We start from the raw sequence: 15,871 nt of genomic DNA on the forward strand, positions 1-15,871 counted from the left end.
ATGGTGGCTGGCCTCCCGTGTCATCAGAGTCCGTGAGAGTTCGCTAAGAAAGAAGATGCAGGCAGAGGACAGTTACACACTAAAGCTCACAGAGGATGGGAAGACGGGACAAGGCAATGGCCAGACCGCGTGGCACACCCCGAGGAAACAGGAATTACTAGTAAATCGTTTCTCCCTTCGCTTCAGAGCTTAAAATTGCTCTGCAAAGATTCTCAGGTAGTAAAATCACTTTAGAAACAAATTGTTCTGCGAGCAGCAAAGAGCCGGTCCGGTCAAATGGCATCGGCATCTTCAAACTTGGCTGTCTTACACTTATTTTCATCTGTTAGTGACAAAGTGAAGTTTTAGTAGCTCCTCCTCCTCCTCCAAGTTGAAGGATGAGGTAGCAGAAGTGTTGGACAGCCCTGAGGGTTTCCTGTGTGTGCCCTGCTCTGGCAGCTGCTGTGAATGGGCGTGAGAAAAGACTGTCCCAGCACAGTGTGTGTCTGCACGCTGCCTCTGGGTTGCCCTCGTGTGTGAGCGCTGTTTGCTGGAAGTATAGCATTACCCTGTCCTGGTTTCTCCTGGTTTTATTTTCAAAAAGCAGAATTGGCTATTTCCTAAAGCTTAGTCATTGTTGTCTTTATAAATGTAATTCTTGCTGCCTCCTCTGTCTCTCTCTCTCTCTGTCTCTCTCTCTCTCTCTCTCTCTCGCTGTGTGCGTGTGTGTGTGTGTGTGTGTGTGTGTGTGTGTGTGTGTGTGTGTGGTGTTCCTCCGTGTTATGGGAGCGTGCCAATGCACTTGTGTATACGTTGTTGTTGTGGAAGCCAGAGGTCTCGTCACTAACGGCCTTATGTTTTGAGATGGTCTCTCACTAAGTCTGGGGTATACCAATCAGGCTGACCTGCTGGCCAGCGGGGCCCAGGGGCACAGAGCCATGATTGCAGGCCCATGTCACCACGTCCCTCCCTTTTGTGTGTGGGTTTGGGGACTCAATGACAGTCTTCATGATTGCAGCGGGCCCTTAACTGACTGAGCCTTCTCCCTAGTTACACATGTATTCTGAATCACGTGACCTGAGAAACCCAGCCCCACACTACTCTCACTGTGGGGGAGTGGGGGGAGGGGGAGGGGGAGTGGGGGAGGGGGAGGGGGGTCACCAAAGAGCAAGTGAGTCTTTGGAGGTCTTTTGTTTCCCTGTCTCTCGTTCTCTTTTTTAATTCTTTTCTGAAAACTTCAACTTCCTCTGATGTGTTCAGATTCTCTTTTCTTCTGGATCGTGAGAAGGCCAAGCGTTCTTAGAAGTTGAAGCTCTGTGAGGTTTCTCTGGCAGTAGCTGGAGTTGTGTGTGTGACCATAGTGCGTGGAGCAGGGTCCTTCTGATAGGTCAGGAAGAAGTCCCGGTCTGGGATCCTTGGAATCTCGGGTCGTTCTGACAGTGGACCCCACCCCTCTTCAGAATCAGAAGCCAGATGCTGCATGTTTACCTGGGAGGTGCATGGGAAGCCATCCGGCCATGCTCAATGCCGTGCAAGTTCCCTGAATCTCTGTTGTCTCTGTGGTTTTTTTCTTTACCTTATATCCAAACCAGGGCAAAATCTGCCACCATGAGTGGTGGGAAACCTGATGGCCTTTTTAAAGTAAACTAAAACTTGACTGTGGGCCTCTGGGCTTAATGGTAACCTGTGTAAGAAAACAGAGAGAGAGGAGGAGGAGGAGGGGCCCACCCAAGCCTCTGATCGTTAAGATGCTAATGCAAATGGAGCCCAAACCCATGGAGTTCATTTTAGGGTCCTTCAGGGAGCAGCTTCAAGTGGAGAGGAAGACCGCCTATTTCTTACTAATACCAGAGACAAAACCAAAACAAGACAGACAAACAAAACGCAGGCTTGGCATTCAGAAGAGAGACCGTCTTGTGAATATTGTTCATTATGTTTTTTTTTTTTTTAACTTTCTGAATATACTGAAAGTTGCCTCCAAATAAGCAGCGAATAGCAGAAGAAATATTGTCGCGGTTAGCGCCTACGGGAGCGTTCAGGAAGCATGGCAACCCTATAAAAAGACAGAGAGGTAACTAAAGACGGGACCTGTCAATCAACCACAGCAGTTAAAACTGACAACGGAAATCGGTCACGAGTTATTTATTTCTGCTGCCAATCTACATGGACACCCCCGGAGCAGACCGTGAAGAATGGCGTGTGTCTGTGGCTGTGAGACTCATTTAGTTAGGTTCCCCGTGAGTGGCACCTGTTAGGATGCAGTGAATCTCCTTGTACAGGAGACCATGTGAAGGCATCTGAGTGTTGCCAGGAACTGTGTCGCTCAGCACTTTCTCCACACACAGCTCACCTCCCCCTTGTCCGGGTCCATGGATTTCCTGGGATGGGCTCCATTTGCTAGTAGCTTCATTCAGTGATGGCGTTTCTGGCTCGTTCCAGCATAACAGCCTTCCTTGTGGTAAACTCAGTAAGTGTGTGGGTTGCCTTTCTGTCACTGCGATTGAACACCCGGATGAGACATCTTGGGGAAGAGGGGGCTCATTTCAGTTTGCCGTTCCGGAGGGATAGAGTGTCTCATGGCATTGGAGGTGTGGATCAGACAGCAGGATCATGTTTTCATCCACACACAGGAAGGAAGCAGACAGAATGATAACAGGAAGTGTGGGATGTGGCTGTACGCCCTCCATGACCTCCCTAAACATTGACACTGACTGGGGCCCAAGTATTCGGGTACATGAGCCTGTAAGGGACATTTCTCACTCAGAGCTCCATAGTTAGTTTCAAAGAAAGTAGAAACAGGGTCGGACACCCCTGCCAGTCTGCAAAGGGTTCTGGCATGTCTTCCATACAGAGCGCATAGTAGGGAAAGTATTTGTGATGCCACCTTCAGCTTATCGATTTTGTTTTCTTTTACTGTTTTCCAAAGTTAAAACACATTCAGAAGTGTTCTGTGCTGAAATAGTTTAGAATAGTATGATTACATCAATTTTCCTGAATTTTTAATTGTTTTTCATACTTGTAGTTTGACTGTTAGGATATCCCGGGGCCGATTAATTTTTATAAGCCATGTGTTTCTTTTACAATGCTATTTAATGTGATTGTGTTCTATATAAAGTGTGTATCCTTATGGATTTGTTTTCTGACTTGTAGAAACAGATATGGGTGAGACATTCTTGTGGCTTCCGTCATGCGTTTGAACAGTTAGTTACTTAGTGAGAGCTTATTATGTAGGCATTGTAGATTCTTAAGCTATTACAGTAGTCATCCAGATGGGCAAAGCGCTCCCACTTGGAGCTGAAATTCTTGTGGAGAAGCTAGGCCATCAGCAAATGGTTATGCATACAAAATGAAGGCTAATAAATGCAATAAAGAGCAGAACATGAAGAGAGCCAGATGACGGCACTATTAGTAATAGGTAATGCCGATTGATCTCTTTGAGGCAGGCACTGCTGTAAATACTGAACACGTGCTGACTCATTGCATAGCCCAGCAAATGGCATTTGGAGATAGACATCTTGGTTATGGTAACACTGCGTTTCGTTTGCAGGCGAGAAAGCTGACAAGAAAAGTCACGGATTTATTTCTCGTTGGCAGAGCCAGGTGCTGTGAAACCCAGGCGTCAAAGGATTACAGTTTTCGTTTTACAGATTTAAAATCTGGGCTAGGGAGATAGCAGCTCAGCTGGCCAAGGGCTTGCCTTGCAAGCATCAAGGCCTGAGTTCGAGCCCCAGAGCCCACTCGTCAGCCTGTAGCTCTCTCAATGAAGTGCACTGACCCTTTGTTTTGAAGCTCTCAGGGATAGCCCATGTTTGGCCTTTGTTCTGTAAGATTTCTGCAGAGCAAATATTCGTAGGACTGAACCACAACCGAGTGATGTAGTCTGACGGCTTACTAGTCAAGTGTTTCAAAGATAGACTACTAGAAGTGTATTATATAGATGGGACAATAAGACGTTGCGTTGTGTTCTCCTTCGCGGGTTGTCGTTCACCGTAGAACATGGATATGACTGCAGAAAATGCTCTTGATAGCTTTAGTGACTGAACATGCTCCAGGGGTCCTGATATTGAAGAAGTAGTTCCCACTTGTTTGAGCTTCTTAAGACTTTTCTGGTTAATTAAAATCTTCCAAAATGGCAGGCTACCTTCAGAGGGCTGTCTTCCTGCAATAGCTCCTATGCAGCTCTTAGGGAACTTGACTATAGTGATCCTGTCTTGCCTTTTCTATAATGCATCTCACATACGAGAAGAGCTTATTGTCTGAGAGACTTCCATGATTTCTGGGGAAAGGTTCTTGGTGGATGTCATGTGGTGGGAAGGGACCTAGGATGACAGGGCAGGGGCTCTGAAATGCACCCGTTTCGTTGAGGTATAATTTATGTAACAGGAAGTGGTCCCTGTAGAAGTGTGGCGCAGCGAATTTTGACTGTAGAGTTATGGGTCACCACAGTGATCAGGGTTTAGAGTGTTCCGGGGACTCTAGTTACAGTTAACCCGCCACCACTGTGCAATCACTACTCTGACCTGATTTTGTCTCTGTACACTTCTTCTGCAGCTTTCTCCGAACTAACCAGTAGGAAGGGACATCCCCAGGCTTGTAGAGATAGCTCACCAGTTAAGAGCACTTGCTGCTGTTGCAGAGGACCCAGGTTCTTTTCTACAACAGGCAGCTCGTAATCACCTGTAACTACAACTCCAGGGGACCTGACACCCTCTTTAGGGTTCTGCAGACATCTGCATTCACATGCACATAACTGTACAAAGACACACACAGACATGCACAGACGCATAGATGTTCACACAGAGACACAAACACATACACACACAGACACAACATAGAAACACACAAAGACACACACAGACACACCCACAGACACAACCACAGACGCATAGATGTTCACACAGAGACACAAACACATACACACACAGACACAACATAGAAACACACACAGACACAACCACAGATGCATAGATGTTCACACAGAGACACAGACACATACACACACAGACACAACATAGAAACACACACAGACACACAGACACAACCACAGACACAACCACAGACGCATAGATGTTCACACAGAGACACAGACACACACAGACACAACATAGACATACCACAGACGCATAGATGTACACACAGAGACACAGACACACTCGCACATGCATAGATGTACACACAGAAACACACACAGACGCATAGGTGTACACACAGAGACACACACAGAAACAGACACACACTTATACACACAATTTGAAAATACAGTTAAATCTCTGTAAAGGTAGATTCTCTGTCTTGCCATGTCTCGCATACGCCACCAGTGCTAACTCATGACGCAGACCCAACAGACAGTGCACATCCATCGGTGGTGACGTCATCGCCATGACACATCCGTGAAGAAGAACTTCAGAGTCCTGGGGTTGGAGAGGTTTGTTTATTTATGAAAGTACCATTCCTCTGTCTACATCTGCAGGTACAACTTAAAGAGGCCATTGAAGAACTCCCTGGTAAAATGGATACCGAGTTAGCAGAATCCGGATCCAATTTTAGTGTTGGGCAGAGACAACTGGTGTGCCTTGCGAGGGCGATTCTAAAGAAAAATCGGATACTGATCATTGATGAGGCAACAGCAAACGTGGATCCCAGGTACAGAGCTCAAGTGGATGTGGTGAGATTCTGAGCGCCAAATATGGCCCCGGGGATGGGTTTAATGACGCTAAGGAATGTGTCTGGGTGTCAGCCCTTTAGATGTGTTTCATGCACAGAATTACTTATATACTTATAAAATCATCTTCTGCCTGTGGGTATCCAATCATGTGTGTGCAAATTTCCCAGAGTACAGGATCTACAACACTTTAGATTCTGAGCTGTTACGAGCAGTTTTCCCGCCAGCCCCAAATAATAGAGACGCTGTATTAGATATAGAGCTGTTGGCCTGTTACTAGTGTTTCTTATCAGCTAGCTCTGTCTTAAATATTAACCCATTTCTGTCAATCTAAGTATTTCCACATGGTCTTATCTTACCTGAGAGGGAGAGAGTCTAGACCTCTTCCTCTCCCAAGTCTCTACATCTTGACCCCTCTCTGCTACATCTCCCAGAATCCTCCTTGTCTCCTAGTCCCGCCTATCTTGCCTTCCTATTGGCCAACAGTGCTTTATTCATTAACCAATAAGAGAAACGTATTTACAGAATGACATCTCCCATCACTGTGAATTTCAGAAAGCAGTGCTCAGCTTGTGTTCCAGGCCTTCAGAGTAAATCGGAGCCCCCAACTCCAGTTCTGTTTCAAACAATTCGGAGAGAAAATCGTTTGCATGCTTTCTAAGTTGACTTTTTAGATTTCAGTCATTTAGGAGGGGATGATGCATAGCTGTGGCTGTGCACACCTGTAATCCTAGCACATGGAAGCTGTACGAAGGCTCTGGGTTTCAAAGCCACCTGGGTGACATAGTGAGTTCAAAGCCAGCCTGAGCTGTCTGAAGGTGAAATATAATGATAATAAATAATAGTAACAATAAAGGGATTTAAAAACATTGTTAAGGGGTGTGCGGACTTTTTAAGTTTTGAGTCTCCCCCCTCCCCTTTGTTGAATTAAACGTGAGCTCTGCGATTCCAGAACTGATGAGTTAATACAACAGAAGATCCGGGAGAAGTTTGCCCAGTGTACCGTGCTCACCATTGCTCACAGGCTCAACACCATCATTGATAGCGACAAGATAATGGTGAGTGCTCCCCGGGGTAGCCATGGGTCCTCTGGCTGGTAAGAACCCCAGCAAGTCTACCCTCCTGTCCTCCTTTATATATAGCCATGCTTAAGAGTATTTGCAGGACCATTTTAAGCTGAATTATGCCTCAGTGAAAATGTCCCAAACCTAAGCAATGAATTATGATACTGTTTCATGCTCCAGAGTAGGACAGTGTCATTTTGTTCATATCACCTTGCTTTGGCTTCCCTTGAACAAAAAGTAATCTTTCTGGGGCTGGAGAAATGGCTCCATAGTTATGAGCACCGTGCTGGGCAGTTTTTGTCACAGAGTACTCTAACCTCAGTTCCCAGAACCCACATGTGGAGAGATAAGAAGTCTGGGGATGAAAAAAAAAAAAAATCACTTGTGTGATTCCTTGGAGGGGTGGGGGGTTTTCTTTCTATTACTCTAATAAATGTCATGACCCAAAGCAACGTAGCTTTATAACCCATCATTGGGGGACCCAGGGCAGAAAGTTGAGGCTGAAGCAGAGGCCGTGGAGGAATGAACGGTGCTTATGGTGTGTTCGCTGTGTTCCTCAGCCTGCTTATACAGTCCAGGACCATGCCTGACCAGTACATGCTTGCCATTCGAGTCTCTCTGTTTCGTGGGCTCACCTACCACCAGCAGGGAAGGACAGGCTCTTGCAGAAATTTCAGCTGGTCACTTCTAAATCTTGTGGACCACTTGTGACCCGCAGGTGTGACCCACATCTAGTTCATACCTGTCCCCTTTACCGGCCGGCTTTGCTGTCATTGTCAACAGGGTTTAGTGTTTTGCTTACTAGAGTCTCCTGGTAAATGTTCAGAGTCTGTTTTTTCTCTCTCGTTATCTATGTCTAAATCCTTAGCGTGGTTTGACAGGTTGTAACCTAGCCCCGCCCTCCCTTGTTTGCCTCCACACCCCACTGCACGGTCCCTCTCTCTGCTGTGGATAAAGCCACGGCGCGTTCTCTTTGCCCGTTAGTGTGTGTGTCTCCCTCTTCCTGACAAGCGTGTGCTTTCTCCTCCTGAATGCTGGCAGCCTAGGCTGAGATGCTGTCGGTGAACGGAGAAGGGAAGGTGCTTGGGGGAGATTGCAAGTAGTGTGACTAGACTGACAAATACGGCTCGAGAAGAGAGAGGAAGACGTGAGCTCTGAGGTTCGTGGATGACGCCCAGGGAGAAGTAGACTTGGAAGAGGGTTCTCCTTGAGCATGGCACTGCATGTCCCTGTGGCCTTGCCCCTGCCTGGTGGGGAAGTCTTCAGCGTAGAGTTCGCTGACCACAGGCTCAAAAGCAGCATCAGAGGAAACCCACCAGGAGATGGAAGTGTGGTCGGCTTTCTGTTGTAAGAAGGTACAGGATCCCAACTCAGGGGGCCTAAAAGACAGGCAGCCTCCACTTTCACAGATGGTGTCTGATTCCCATATATTCACCCAGGTTGTAACTTCTGCCTTAGTCTGACATGCCCCGACTTTCAGTTCGGTAGAACACCAGTGTGTCTGCCAGCTTTCTTTGACCGTAACAAAATATTGAAGACGCTTTGTAAAATAAAAAGATTTGGGACTTTCTGATCTGGTTCTGTGGTGAGGTGGTGTCCCATAGGAGATGTGCAGCCAAACGGAGCTCTTTCTCCATGGCCAGGGTGCAGCAGGAGAGCGAGGGAGAAACCGAGCCACCACAGTGCTCTTCACGGGACACCCTCCATGCCCAACCCCTGCCCCCATACGCACACAACAGTGTCCACCCAAGGGCCATGGCTTCGGCAGCCATGACAGGCTGTAGAAAAGACAGAGCAAGACATAGACCCCTGACTCAGCAACGTGTGCTGAGCCCCCGGCCTTGTCTAATCACTAGGAAGCCAGATACCCTCCCTGCGGCAAGGAACCAATCAGAGGTTAGCTGGTGGGCTCTGGATGTGCTTTACTGATAACTGTGGAATGCAGGGCATTGCAGCCACCCTGTGATGGCCTCTAGGCAGAGCAGCCTTTCTGCATCTGCAGCTGAGCAATGAACCCAGGACAGGTTGCCCAAGCTGGGAGGTGCACCAGTTCTGAGACTGTTGCTATGCAACTAGTGGACCCCAGACACTCGCCTTACTCTACCCCAGTCTGTGCCCGGCCCACTGCTGCTCCAGGTCCCTCCCACTCCACCCGATGTGTGGGACGGACAGATGGACTGAGGACCGGTACATTAAAAACTCTATGCTTTATCACCGGATCTGGTCTCTTGGTGGTTTTGGGGGTTCGGAGTCTGGGCACCAGACACACCTCATAAAGGCTGCGCTGATTCCCAGTTAACACCACCCTCGTCAAAGTCTGAGCGGTTTCTGCTTTAGAAGCACCAGCCCCCTTTCTAGAAAATGTGCTTCCTATTCTGTTACTCTCAAAGGTTAAAGACGCACTCATGTGTCTTAGCTTCTATTCTATTGCTGTGAAGATGCACCTTGGCCTAGATGGCTTTCGAGGACTTGTCCGTGGTCATCATGGTGGGTAGCAGACAGGCGTGGTGCCGACGGGAGCGGCGGCTGAGAGCTTTACATCCCTATCCCCAGGCATTGGGGGATCCCTGACCCCCTCCTGGGTAACTGACCTCATCCAGCAAGGCCACATCTCCTGATCCTTCCCAAACAGTTCCTCTCACAGGGGGGCCAGCGTTCAAACACAAGAGTGCGTTCCCGGGGGCCGTTCTCACTCAGACCATCACAACATGTCAATCCACTGCCGAGCCTCGTGCAGCAGAGGGCAGGGACCAGGCTCAGGGAGTGGCCGGGGAAGTGACGCTTGTGAGGCCATAAGGGACAGCATGTCACCCACCGTAAGGTGTGTGATTACAAGTGCTTAATGTGCAGTAATTACACCACACCGTGTTGCTTCGGCGACTGCTCCACAGAGGTGGAAGGGTATGGTTGTGCTTACTGTGAGTAAAATCAAACAGAAGACATGTTGGGAAACAACTGTGACCTAATTAATGACTGTGTTTACGTGTTGGCTCGCCAAAGGGATTGCTAGCCAGATTTGGTTCATTAAGCACCGTTAATGCGTTAGGCTCAGAATTCTATTTTATGAAGATGTTCTCTCAGTTTTAACTTTATTGAACACGCCGTAGCCTGTGTGACAGCTAATTTAATCACACTCATTTGCTCAGCTGCCACAAGACAATGGAACAAGACAGACAAATTAGACAGCCTCCTTCTCCCCGTACTCAACACTATCTCCACATTAAATGGGGCTTCCCCCCCCCCCTCGCTTTTTAGGATTAAGTGGGTACCCGACATCTGCTTTTCTTTCGACCAATAGCATTGTCCCTTTCCTGTGCCTGCACACCGCTCTCCTCGCAGCTCTGGGGCTTCTCCTGGTAGCAAGATTGAGAGGTGCTTCAAGGGTCCACTGCCCGTGTTAGGCACCGTATCTGACAGCAAGCAGAGGATCCCTGGGGAACCAAATTATAGAGAACCGCAGACACAGAGAGACCCGGGTTGTGGCTCCCTGTTGACAGGCCACACTGTGGTCTTATAATCTTTACTTTTCCCCTTCGTTGTTTTCCCAGATACAATAAAGCTAGTAACTACCGTAACACACCCGGCTGGAAAAGCAGATGACTGAGGGCTAACTGGACTTTTTTTACTCAATTCTGTGTTTTGCCTTTGAGGAACTTTGCTCTGGTAAACCTAGTTGGTCAAAATTAGGGCATTGAGAAAGGAAAGGAAGAAATCAAAAGAACCAAAAGGTGTTCCTTCAAAAATATGCGTACAGTCTCAAGTCAAATCGCTTGCATGGAAGCTCAAATTCCAGAAGAGGAAATGTAAGAATGAGAGGCCAGGTGTGAAAACGGAGACTTACTTGCTAATTTTGCAGAATAGAGAAGTCGTCATTTTATAAAGCAATTTGATTTACTACCTTAGTCTTTTGCATGGGAGAGACCTGTATTTTATAATTGCAATTATCTTTTTCCTCTCTTTAATGCTGGAAGGAGTGGTCACGCCCTGTGGATAAAGTGGATTAAATTATTTTGAAATGGGTCCATCTGGTTTTCACATCTGGGACGGCTGCCTGGACTCTGCAGAGATGTAGGTCTGATAACTCGTCTCTGCTAAGCTTGTGTAACTGGCTGACTCATCCAGTGTAATATATTTGTCCTTAACCAGCCAGACAGCAGTGAGCAATTTGAGGTCGTTCCTGGAGAGATCTATGGTTCAGGCATGGCTGTCACATAAGCATTAATACGTGATCGGGTTTACAGTTTACGTGGGTTCAGGAAGGGAGGGGGACTAAGCAGATCATGTCAGGAGACTTCTTATAAAACACATTAAGAGAAAAAACGGAAATTTCACTTTTTTTTCTACTCAGAGAAATCGTTTAGAGTGGCTCTATGTTTGTTTATTCTGAAAAAAATCTAGACCACTCGATCACACCGTAAATATAGCGGCTGAATGTATTAAGTATACAAAGTTCTATGCCTGGCTTCTCTGTCCCGTGTGTGTGCGTCCCAACTTGACACCAGAGCAGCTGCCTGTCTGTTACTCTTTTTCCTTCCCAGCATTTAACAGAGTTGGTGCCTTGCGTCTTGGCTCCCTTCCTTTTAAACCGTGTTGCCCACGGTCTGAAGCGTGTGAACCTCTGCGCCCTGCCCTCCCACGCTTTGAGCCCACTGTCCTGCTGCTCCCAAACCTTGCTACTCTTTGTCTTCTGTCTCCTCACGTGGTGGTGCACGTGGCCCAGTCTCGCCCTGAGACACTTACGTTTCCAGGCCCTGTGCCTTGAGAACTGGGTGCAGGTGGTAGCGACAGCCGACGGTGAACTAGACGGATCTGACAAGCGTGCCTTGCCATGGGTGACAGTGCATCTCGGGCAGTGATCGTGTTGTGGGTTCAAATCTGTTTGCTGGTCCGGTGCACTCCTCAGCGCTGTGCTCCATAGACTGTCCTCGGACCTTGTGCTGCGGCCCCTGCTTCCTTGCCTTGCTAGGTGTGTGTGTGAGTGTGTGTGTGTGTGTCTGTGTGTGTGTGTGAGTGAGTGTGTGTGAGTGTGTGTGTGTGGTTTTTTTGTTTGTTTTGTTTTATTTCCTTTTGTTATCTTTTGTTATGGTTGCTTGAATATTCTTTTGGCCTGTTTTTGAGAGCAGGCTCTGTAAAGGTGGGCTGGAGACCCATCTTTTACTAACTTAATGACATGGTAAGTGTGTGATAAAAATGTGTCCAGTAAATACACAGATTTAAAGGTCACCCGGGGCATCTTCTGTTATTTTTTTTTTTGGCTGTACGTTACTCATTCCTTATTAACCCTGAAAATTAAATTAGAATAGAAGTCGCTTTTCTTCATTGGGGACTGTATGTCAGGCACATGGGACATAGCCTGATTGCTCAATATGATAAATTTGCCATTGAGAGTGGGCACGTTACACGTGACTGCTTATAAGTGTGTATTTTTTTTTAATCGGGTAGAGTTATATCATCCAAATGAAATGGTATCTTAGAAATATTATTGGTTTGCCTTCTTTTTTGCTGTTTTTATTTCGTCTGATAGTAAGTGTATTACGCTGCTGTGGGGTGGGCGGCTAAAGGGGAGACGGTAACTTACTGTCTCATGTTTGGGGAGTCAGGGGTGATGACATCACAAGCCGGGGGTAGTCAGGTCATGCCTAGTTTTAGTTTACTGTTCAAGTAAAAGATTGGGACTGGGAATATAGCTCAGGTGTCTGAGTTCTTACCAGGCACGCACCGAGCCCTGGGTTTGACCACCACACCACACCCCACACCCCCGCAGGCATACAAACCAGCTACGGTGGCTCACACACGTAATCCCAGCACAGGAGAGATAAGGGCAGGACACAGTGACTAGAAGTCCAAGGTGTAAAGCCGCCTTGGACTACAGGAGACGCCATTTTTGTTTGTTTCTAATTTATTTGTTTACTAATCTTGTGCATATGGGTGTTTTGCCTGCATGAATGTCTGTGTATCACATGTTTTCCCAGTGCATGTAGAGGCCAGAAGAGGGCATTGGATCCGTCACAGCCGGAGTTACAGACGGTTGTGAGCTGCCATGTAGGCGCTGGGAATTAAACAAAGAAGCTTGTACTCTTGATACTCCAAACCATCTCTCCAGGCCTGACTTTGTCCTTTACAAACAAGACAAAAGCATCCTGTGCGGACATTGCTGTTTTGTCACTGGCCTTATTGACCACAGTCTTGCTACAGGACACGTATCAGGGCATGGCATCCACTACTCTTAGATCATCACCGATTTGGGGTTGCAATACCATGGCTCCTTTTAAAGTACTTTGTGTGTGTGTGTGTGTGTGTGTGTGTGTGTGTGTGTGTGTGTGTGTGTGAGTGTGTGTGTCTATGTGTTACTAGAAACTGAACCCAGGCTGAGGTACACTAAATTAGATGCTATTAAGTTGTTAATACTAAGAAGGCACCAAATAATTTTTCCAGGGGCATTTCTGTCACGTCTGTACTAACCCTCCTGCCTCCTTAGAGTGCTTTCTGGCTGGACCCTCACCAGTGACGGTGGGTTGTGAGGTCTGCTGGTTCAGGTGGCTGTCATGGTCTGGGACACTGTGTGGTATGGGGAAAGGCTCCGTGTCTCACATTTAACTAAACTCAGTAGGAAGTTGTACAGGGACAAAAGAGCGGTCTTTATAAATCACAGGCGGCCGATAACAGTAGGAGAACTCTGTCTACCTCTGAAGTGTGATTGCAAGCTTGCCTTTTCAGAATAGAGAGTTCATCCTGTTGTAAAGTAATTTGACTCATTTACTTAGTCTTTAGCATATGAGAGACCTGCCTTTCAGAATCGTGACTTCCCCCCTTCCTTAATGTCAGGAGGACTGCCTATGCCCTGTAATGCAATGCTTAAGTAAAATTACACATTCGGGGCATCTAAATTGGCGTGCCAAATTATAGGACATTTTAATTATTATGTGGATGTGACAGATTCAATTATTCTTGAACTCTTTTGAGAAAGCTGCCCTTAGCAGCAATTCACAGAAGTAAACAAAAGATTAACGGGGAAATGCCCTTTAGGAGACTCAATAAATGTTTCTGATTAAATACCATGGGCCAAATTAACTGCAATATCTGGATGTGGAAAACAACCCAGGCCCCCCGCTCAGAATTTCAGCGCGTGCTCCTAAGATGGATTTATTCTAAACACAACCTAAATGAAGAACTGAGTGCCACTTACCATCGGGTAATGACCTAGGCGCGTCATTTGGGCCAATTGCCTCCCAACTGTCTCCTCTGTCTGAACCATTAACCAAAGCCACTAATAAGTAGAAATGCAAGGTGAGGAGTGCCTGCCCCCTGCTCCCCATTCCCAGTCGATGAGCTGCAAGGCTAAAGGGAGAGAGATGCTCAGGCCCTGTGAAGTTGAGACTGGGCCGCCGCCATGGGCTGTACGGAGTTAGGATCACCAGAATTGTGAGCACAGTCCCTTAATTGCCTCTTTGGTCTTATCCAAAGAGCAGTGGGGTTTCTGGAGCTCCCTTCTGTGCACAGCGGCGGGGCTGAAGCTGTCTCAGCATTGGTTCTTTTGGCTCATCATTCACGTTGGCCACAGCAAACAGCAGCCAGCCGTGACAACCTTGCCCATGGTGGAGTTTGGTGCACAGCCCTCCGTGCCAGTGGCCTAAATAAACTCTAGAACGGCACTCTTCTCCAGCTACGGCTCAGATCCTATCACACCAGCTTGGCGGTTTGCTATCAGGCCACCGTTGTTTGGCTTTTCTCTTATTTTATTTTTTTTACATTGCCCACATTCTAAATGAATTGAGGTTGGTTTTCTTGTGTCCATAGATTTCCTAGCTCTGCATATATGCATATGCACTCCCAAAACTCACAGTTACTGAGAAGCAGTAACTAACAACAACCCCCACTCCCCAGTAGCCTTGGCAGAATATCAAGAGCAAAACAGACAGCTGAGAGCCTATAATAACAGTCTAGAACTTTCGTTTTCCTAACTTTCCTATAACATTATAATAATAAAAGGTCAGGTTAGGCCTTTGTTTGCGTCGGAGCTCAGGGTAATCAAACCTTTCAAGCACTTTGCAGGCCGGCCTACCACCCAAATAGATAGTCTGTATTCTCTCGGGCCCTACCTTTCCACAGTATTGTCTGAGTTATAATATATCGCTGCAAGCCATTGTGTCTCAGCGGGCTTCTTTCTGCTGATTCCCAGGTTTTGGACTCAGGAAGACTGAAAGAATATGATGAACCATATGTTTTGCTACAGAACCCAGAGAGCCTCTTTTACAAGATGGTTCAGCAGCTGGGCAAGGCCGAAGCCGCTGCCCTCACCGAAACAGCAAAACAGGTGAGTTCGCCCAGGAGCCTTAATTACGGTTTGTCTCACCAGTTACCTCCTCACCATTTGGCACCAGGGGTCTGGCAAAAAGCACCGTGTTGCCCTTTTCAATTATAAACCTCGGGAGACAAAGCTTCAACAAGTCCGGGGTTGAAGTCAGGTCTACCCGGGGCTTGGCAGGAGCACCGGGGAGGGGAGGGTGTGTGCTCACACGCATGTGCAAGCAGGCGTGTTCAAGAGGGAGTAAACGGGCATGCAGGCTCATTATACTTCCACCTGGTTGATGTTTAGCACATTGGCAACCCAGGAAGTCAGACAGGCTAGGTGAAAACGGAGTATTGTTTATTCTAGAAAGATCTACCAGAGAAACATCTAGATTGCTTTTTTTTTTTTTTTTTTTTTTTTGTTCCTTGTTGTATAATTTGTAAAGAATGCTGTTGTTGCTTGCCTCCCCATCTCCATTTATAATTTTTACATGTGACTAATATATACTTATATGAATAATAATTCTAGAGCCTGGTGTCTGGAGAAAGCTTTGAAGACATTCAGGTTGCCTGGGAGCTTTTCCAGCACACATAGGGGTGTTACCTCGGGTAACTGCGTTTTGGTTTAAGGGACTGAATGTCAGGCTGCCCGTTGAATGAATGTCACTCTTCATCTCTAGGCACCACAGTACAGCTGCCTTTTCCCACCTTCATTTTTTTCCTATATTTCTCAGATTTTCAACACCATAGGCAGAATAAAATTGCTTGGGTTTGTGAAACACTTTAAGTGTTTACGAGAGACAACAGAACAAGAAAAGATGTGCTGGTATCCCCAGCAGTCTTGTGTGGGAGCCGTTGGCCTAAAGCCTACGTTTCC

General features: G+C 47.0%; 1 protein-coding gene across 1 annotated transcript in view; it reads left to right on the forward strand.

Moving 5' to 3' along the window:
* The window catches only part of Abcc4 (ATP binding cassette subfamily C member 4), a 174,255-nt gene that overhangs the window by 149,888 nt on the left and 8,496 nt on the right, over window positions 1-15,871 (forward strand). Inside the window, exons 28-30 of the mRNA XM_051195225.1 lie at window positions 5,450-5,622; window positions 6,594-6,699; window positions 14,885-15,019. Of these exons, the coding sequence (XP_051051182.1) occupies window positions 5,450-5,622; window positions 6,594-6,699; window positions 14,885-15,019 (414 nt within the window). The remainder of the gene's footprint in view (window positions 1-5,449; window positions 5,623-6,593; window positions 6,700-14,884; window positions 15,020-15,871) is intronic.

The sequence above is a fragment of the Phodopus roborovskii genome, unplaced genomic scaffold, assembly GCF_943737965.1.
Source record: "Phodopus roborovskii unplaced genomic scaffold, PHOROB, whole genome shotgun sequence".
Taxonomy (NCBI): Eukaryota; Metazoa; Chordata; class Mammalia; order Rodentia; family Cricetidae; genus Phodopus; species Phodopus roborovskii.